The sequence below is a fragment of the Gavialis gangeticus genome, unplaced genomic scaffold, assembly GCF_001723915.1.
Source record: "Gavialis gangeticus isolate Ggan-Ray unplaced genomic scaffold, GavGan_comp1, whole genome shotgun sequence".
Taxonomy (NCBI): domain Eukaryota; kingdom Metazoa; phylum Chordata; order Crocodylia; family Gavialidae; genus Gavialis; species Gavialis gangeticus.
In genome coordinates this window covers 72,232,890-72,240,383 of record NW_017729032.1, presented here as the reverse complement: position 1 = coordinate 72,240,383, position 7,494 = coordinate 72,232,890, and the positions used below count along the sequence as shown (strand labels likewise).

General features: G+C 39.4%; 1 protein-coding gene across 5 annotated transcripts in view; it reads right to left on the bottom strand.

Annotated features, from left to right (window-relative positions):
* ELF1 (E74 like ETS transcription factor 1) overlaps nt 1-7,494 on the bottom strand; it is a 106,191-nt gene that overhangs the window by 14,631 nt on the left and 84,066 nt on the right. For all 5 annotated transcript variants that reach the window (XM_019525050.1, XM_019525046.1, XM_019525047.1 and 2 more), the window contains 3 exons: nt 5,209-5,292; nt 4,035-4,227; nt 1,759-2,226 (listed from right to left, as the gene is read on the bottom strand). In XM_019525050.1, the coding sequence (XP_019380595.1) occupies nt 1,759-2,226; nt 4,035-4,227; nt 5,209-5,292 (745 nt within the window). The remainder of the gene's footprint in view (nt 1-1,758; nt 2,227-4,034; nt 4,228-5,208; nt 5,293-7,494) is intronic.

Genomic DNA, 7,494 nt, shown 5'->3' with positions numbered 1-7,494 from the left:
CCCCCCCCCCCCCGGGGGGGGGGGGGGGGGGGGAAGGGGAGGAGAAGGATGGGGAAGAGTCACTTCCAGCATGCAGCAGAGCCTCCCTTCCCATCCTGTGGGAAACCAACCCAGCATGGCCTCGCTAAGGTGAAGAGGGCAGGGAGAAGGGTTCATTCCTCCTCCATCCCTTCCCTGCAGCTAGGGTCTGCCAGCTCCAAGGGCCACTGCTGGAGCCCCCTCCCCTCTGCTCCTCAGAAGACAGGCTGAACCCGGCTGTGGTGGGGAAAATGGGGAATCAGTGAAGAATTAACCCCCTCCTTGTCCACTTTGCCTTAACAGGGCCATGTCAGCTGGTGTCTCCACTAGGGCCATCCCTACTCAGGCTAGAGAGCAGAAGGGCAGGGTCAGACCTGGGCTGAAGCAGAGAGCCCTGCCCAGTCCAGAAGGCATGCCAGGATGCTGGGGGACTCTGATTAACTTAAACCAGCAAGGGGGGCTGGGACAAACATTGCATAAACTGGTTTAAGCCAAATCAGTTAAGTCTGATCTACATTCAACCAGGTTTATCTCAACCCAGTTTTGGCCATTTTGAAACTGGTCTGTGTACACTGAAGGTCCATTCCATTATAGGTTTAAACCAGTTTCTGATCACCTAAACTGATTTGTGTGTAATGGCTGTCCCTTGCCTAAATACTCTTAGGTTTTAGATCTCTTTGAGGAATGAAGGATCATTAAAGATATGCAACAGTAAGATAAAATTGTCACTGTTATGATAAAACTGGTATGTAAAAAATCCATGTTCATTTTAGTGTTTAATTCAGTACATTAAAAATATATATATATATTTTAAAAGCTGTAAGCAAACTTCAGAGGTTGCTTTGTCTGTAGAAAATAAGCAGCCCTCTATGGTACATGCTTTCCTTTTGATATGCTGCCAAAGTCCTCATGATACCATTTATCTGAACTTCTGGATCAGAAGTACCTTCTCTCTCTTGAACTGGTTCCAAGATACTGTTATGATTATTAACATCATTATAATTTACTTCTAAAATTAAGAATTAAAGACCCAACTAAATGCATATTGTCAACTTTTAAAAATCATAACACTGCCTGAAACTTTCAATCTAATTGTTACACCACCTTTCAATACTATAACCAAAACATCACAGCACAGCAGAATTAATATCTTTTTGCTGTTTCCTCTCATTGTTGATTAACTGACCAGTTCTGGTCAACTACATAAGCTTCTGTATAGCCCTATGAGAGAGGCAATTTAATACATAACATTAACAACAATTAACAGAGTGATTCCAATCAGAAAAGGCAGCTACAGTACTTAAAATTATTTACATCCTTAACTGTGTTATGTTGAAATTAAAATTGGCCTGCCCTATTTTATATGTATAGAAAAATCTTTATTTCCTCAGTACTCTGTCTCTTAAAACTCTTATCAATTCCTTTATCATCCATTTTTCAGTGAGGGCTGAACTGCAGATAACGCTGCTTAAAAACATGGTTATGAGGCCATTCTGCAAATGACTCAATCTCTGCCCCTTTCAGAAAAGTGCTGCTCTGTTACTTGACTTGTGTCTACTTCTTTCCCAGACCTTAAAAAGGTACTTTATGCTTAAAAGCTTGTCTAACATCTCTTCCACCTGTACAGCTGATCCAATACAATGTATTGGCAAAGCAATTCTTGGCTCTCACAACATTAAAACCAAGGAATTTTCACTGGTTATAAGTATTTTCATAAAACAGCTTTCTTTAGTTTCTTACCTTATGTTGTGAACAGAAGAATTCAATGTTTCATCCTGAATGTTACTGGTGACAGTGGCATGCCCTTCTGTGATGGACTGTACTGGCTGCATTACGTGAACTGTCCGAAAAAGCTGAGTTGGATGTATTTGCTGTGCAGGTTGCACTGTCCTCAAAACTTCTGATGGCAAGCTAGGTGTTTGCTGCTGTACAACTTCTATGTGCTCCTTAAGTTTAGTAGACTTAGAGTTTCCTGTTTTTAGACCTGGGGTGGATCCTCCTTTGGTTCCTGTGTTTGAAGATGCTCTAGATCTGCCTGACTGGTTTCTATTGGTTGCAGTTGATGATAGAAAAGATGAATCTGAAGGCTCATTGCTGGGGCTTGGGTCCTCATCATCTATATAGATGAGATCTTTTGGCATGTCTTTAAACTGATACACTAAGCGCTGACCTTCTACTTTAGCCAGTATGCCTCTTTGGTAATAATATCTGTTCAAAGCAAGCAGACACATAAACAAGTTTTTAGTACAATTTACGACAAGAAAAGGTAAATTATCATCAAAAAAAGAAGTGGAAAACCCCCTCCCCCCAAACCAACTTATATTTTTGTTAATAAAGACTTGCCAAGTTTAAACAGCAAGTTTTAAAAAACAAAATTGCCACCTACTGACATTTCCAGTAGCCCTTTGACTTTATGCTCCATACCACAGCAATCAAAGTTACCAAAATTAAAATTACATTTTGATAAAAGAGCAATATTTTGGCAACATCTTGGGGATGTGGCTTGCCACAGAATCCAGGGCCTTTGAGCTTCAGTAAACATGGCAAGAAGGCAAGCAAAGGCTGACACAGCCCTGGCTGCCCACCATTGCTTCTGCTGCCACCTCCCCAGCTGCCGGTTCCCTCTGTGAACCCCATGTGGAGCCTAAGCTAGAACTCCCACCATGGCAAAGGACACGTAGCAGTTGCAGTTCTGGCTTCAGTACAAGGACTGTTGCATGCCACAGGTAGAAGCCAAAGCTGCCATCACTGGCACTACCACCACTTCTTCATGCCCCAGGCTGGATCCAACCCACAAGGAGCCCAGCAGGCCAGATCCAGCCCAAGACACAAAGTGATTTTGACATCTCTGACTTCCAAGAAAGTTGGTGAGAGGTGGAAATGGTGAAGGTACTTTAAGCAAATTATTTCTTCTGTATATTATAGTAGTGCTTAGCAGTCTCAATCAAGGAGGAGGATGTTTAAAAATTAGGCTTGTGCCCATGTGTTTGTGTAACTGTTCACCTTGTTTTACAAAAGATTTTCTGCATGAACAAATTCCTAACCTGACAGGCAAACATATATGACTATTTGCTTTTCTAACACATGTACTTGCAAACCGGGAGAATTATACACAGAACTTAATTTCAAAGGTGTGCAACAATGTCACCTTTTATACTGGAAAATGGGGCATTTGGCACACTTTAAGGTTAATGCAGTTAGGCCACATGAATTAAGTTTAGTTGATGAGGGAAGTAAAATTTAAGTTTTGCAAATGCTTTCCACACAGTCTTTTCAATCCTGCAACTGGGTTTGTGCTTGACCTTGAAGTACTGGCGACTTGAGCCCTCTCACATTATTAACCACAGTGGCAGATATACCAATTACCAATAATATTCAGGAACAGAACTGGTGGAATTGGAAATTCCTGTGTTGAATTTACATACAATTAATATTTCAAGAGTTTTTACAACTGAAGTGAAGCTGTTCCATTAGCAAATGGGAGCTGGCTGATTATTTTAGGTCGAGGATGACCTATCTGTATTTCTTTCAATGTAAAAAACAAATAAAACAACAAAGAACTTCACACAAGTTGAATAATGCATTATGTGAGACTTGGAAATTTTGCTTCTTCAGTAAAATGCATTAATTTAAAAATAAGCTATTTAATATTATCCATGTTAAAGAAATATACAAGGAAGTTTAGAGTCAATAAAAAGGGAAAGTTCTAAATTTGCTAGTTATCTACAACACTACATATACTTGTAACTTTAAGCACTTTGGAAAGCCTGTAAAACTAATTTCTGACAACAAAGCAAGTTTCATTTATTTGACATCTGCCAACAGCATACGTCTCAACTTTCAGATTTCAGGCACGGTCCTTTCCTCCTCAGTCTTTTTCTTTTCCTAAATACCTTCCTTATTTCCAAAAGCAGAGCTCAGGTTTGGTAAGAGCCCTTCATTGCTATAAAATAGACGAGAACAGGCATCTATTTCTAATGAATGCAATGAATACTAATCAACCGCCAATAACTCACCTGAGAGCTCTGCCCATTGTTTCATAGTTCATATCAGGTTTGTTCTTGTGTTTTCCCCACAACTTGGACACAGCCTTGGAATCTACCAGTTTAAAAATTCCCTTCTCTCTCTGAGTCCATTTGATATATTTGGGACAGGTAGCTTTATCCTGGAGCAGTGCTAATAAAAACTCCCAAAGATAAATTGTGTTTCCTAAAATAAATACAAAAAGCTTTTCAGGAAATAGGAAAAGCAAACAAAAAGTTTTATTAATTTCCTAATTAACATAAAATACTAATAACCTCCAAGAACCAAGGTCTTTAAACACACTTGAATTTAGGTTTGATAGCAACCTCAGGCAACTAACCTTCCAACATCAGATGCAATTCCAACCAAACTCTTTCTTAACAGAAAATGAGAATTTGGTAACTTTAGCCCTGAATCAGGAAAGTGTTTAAGTTCATCCATGTTCAAAGAACTTACACACATATGGTAAGTCCCACTGACGACACTGAAAATTAAGTTAGCGTTTCGTTATTTTGCTGAATCTGGGTGTTTAGGATGATCCTTCATATTTTACATTTTACCCATTTCCTGTATGGAATAAAGACAGGGTTAAGTCTTACCCAGAAGAAAACAACTGAAATGCACTGGTAAAGCAAGCTGACATTTCTGAACGGTTTAATCTCAGAGAAAATAATTCCTGATAATCAAATTACATTACACATTTTAACTGCTGCAATTTGTTGTAAGTTAGAGCAAGACAGCAAGTACTGAGGAACTTGGCTATGACAGTTTTCTTCCTGTTGCTTCAGTGTCCTTAAAATTTCTGCTCTTCCCGCTACTCAACTGTCAACTTTGATTGCTCCTCATGGAGAATCAAGATGTTACTGGGCACAGCAACAGCATCCTAAGAAATCCCATTAGAGTGAAAAACATCCTTCCAGACTTGACTTGAACAGCTCTTGTTGGGGTCTGACGATCTTCCAAGACCCCTTGTTATTTAACTGAAAAATGGAGTATTTTTCCCATGAAAGGTCTCCTGCACTGATTCTTTTCCACTTTACCATGTGAAAACACTAGACTTTTTTGGCAAACTGAAAAACATGGTTCGCTTCATAGCTGTACTGCCCAGAACTGATATTCAACTTAAAATTCAGGTGATGTGGATTCTACTCCAACTGCTGTACTCACCCTTTCCATCTTTGTTTTTCTTTTTCACTGATATGTTTGGAGTTGCAGTAGGGGATTCAGGACGAGAGGGTCTGGTCTTTTTCCCTGGGGAATAAATGTAAATTTCAGGATACAAATATGGCAAAAAGATACTTGTTCTCTGACATTTTTTCGATTTCCTCCCCATCCCAGGGCATTTATATTTCTTCCTACAGGCCCAGTTATTTCAGATGCAGACCATTTTCAATACCTAATTTATATAATGAATATTGAAGGTACTCAGTATAGCACTCGTTTTACTTTGGCCTGTTAACAGGTACAGAAAAAAAGTTGCAGCAGATAACTCCTCCTGGCCTAACAGTAATGGGTTCTAAGAGGAAAAAAAGCATCCTTTTCCCACAAAAAGAGGGTGGCTGTGCCTGAAGGATGAGAGGAAGTGAGGGACTAGTTGATGCTTTTGACAAGAATGAACATTGTCCTTAAGTATTTCTTATAAAACTCCTGAATGTATTGTTCAAGTGTCCCTCATTCATTTCCATGTCAAGTTTTTACAGGTTTTATAGGGCCTGAATCCTCAAAAATGACTTCAGCCAATATTAGGTTAACCAACTTCTAAACCATACTCTCACTATAAGTGTTTTATTTTACATGCTGCCTCTGTACTGTTGATAAATGAAATAGTTCAACAGATAAAACAATGAATGAATGCAGAAAACCAGGATTCTACATCTAAGCTCTTCTCCTGACCATACCTGACCTTGGACCAGTCACTTTACCTCTCTGTTCACCTTATGCCCCATTCTACAAAAACAGGATCCCTGTGTGATTCCTAGCAAAACAGACTCCATCCCTGGTTAGATTCTTAAATGCCATTATAATATAAATAATAAAACAGCTCCATTACAGAGTGGAGATTTTTTTTTCACATTGACAAATTTTCATGTGACTAAATAAAAATATTAAGTTTCATACTGAGCTGTCTGTTTACATGGCAGAAGAGCAATAACACTCCATTATTCAACAAGCATTAACTTAGATTTTGTAGGGGCTGAAGGCATTCAAGTTATAACTTATGAATCAGAACCACACGTTTTATTAGCTATAATGATTAGCTGTAATGGTCTGATGGCTGAGATTGTCAACATCTGCTGTTGGGTGGGATGTCAGCTGTCTGTCTTTTAGAAAGCCATTAATGAGGTCTCTTGCCCAGGCACCTTTTGATATTGACAGTCTTGCTAAACATATACCTTTACAGAATATTCCACTTAGAAAACCCATTGTTGAGGCAACTATGGTGCAATCCTCTGGAAAGAAACTGTATCAAACACACAAGGTCAAGTATGTTTTTCCTAGCAATTAATAATTATATTTTTTAGGCTGAGGGCTCCCAACCTTCAGACTTACAAATGCTCTTTTCTTTTTGAAAAGATGGCAGGGATGAAGTCCTGAAACATTTCTGTTGTCACAAGTGATCTTGACATGAAAAAGAATGTGAACTACCATACCAGATCTTTGAGCTAGCTGCCTCTGATTCCACTGACCACATGGGGCTGCTTAAGTATTTGTGGCTCCTGGCGGAGGAAAATGGAGACATTCTTGACTAGCTCAACGCCTTTATGTGAAATAACTCTCATAAAGTTGTTTTTGGTGAATGGCTTTGAAGTTTCTGTCAATGTGAGGTGCTGCAGGATTCCCCCTAGTTTCCCCTCCTATACAGAGTTCATGGGAGGACACTAGGGAGGATAAAGAGACAAAGCGCCTTCCATACACTGATGACAGCCTCCATAATCACCATCTGGCCTGATTTTTCCAACAGAATGAAATTACCTTATATCTAAATGAGACCATGACTTGCATTAGAACTAGGTGGTTAAAACTCAATCCAAAGTCTACAGCTTGGGGAAACAACCAGCAGCACTGATCATACATATAAGCACCTTTGACTAAGGGTGTATATCCTCAAGCAGGTTTGCAATTTAGAGGTCTGATCACATTACAGCTGTAACCAAGAGTGCTTTCTCCTTCCCCCACAGGAAGTCTGTGACCTTGACTTCTGAATGTAGACTTTGATGCTGTAGTAATTCACACCTCTCTCACCACAAGCTTATAGTACTGCAAGCCATTCTACATGGATGGTGCTACGCTATAACACGACTCAAGCTGAATTTATTGCAGAATGAAGCTGTTAGCTTACTGTATCACACAAAGAGTCCATATAACACTGATACTCTGTAATTGAGCCAGGGGAAGTGTTGATTTCATCCTATAAAGACTAATATTCTAGGTCCATATTACACCAGACTATGT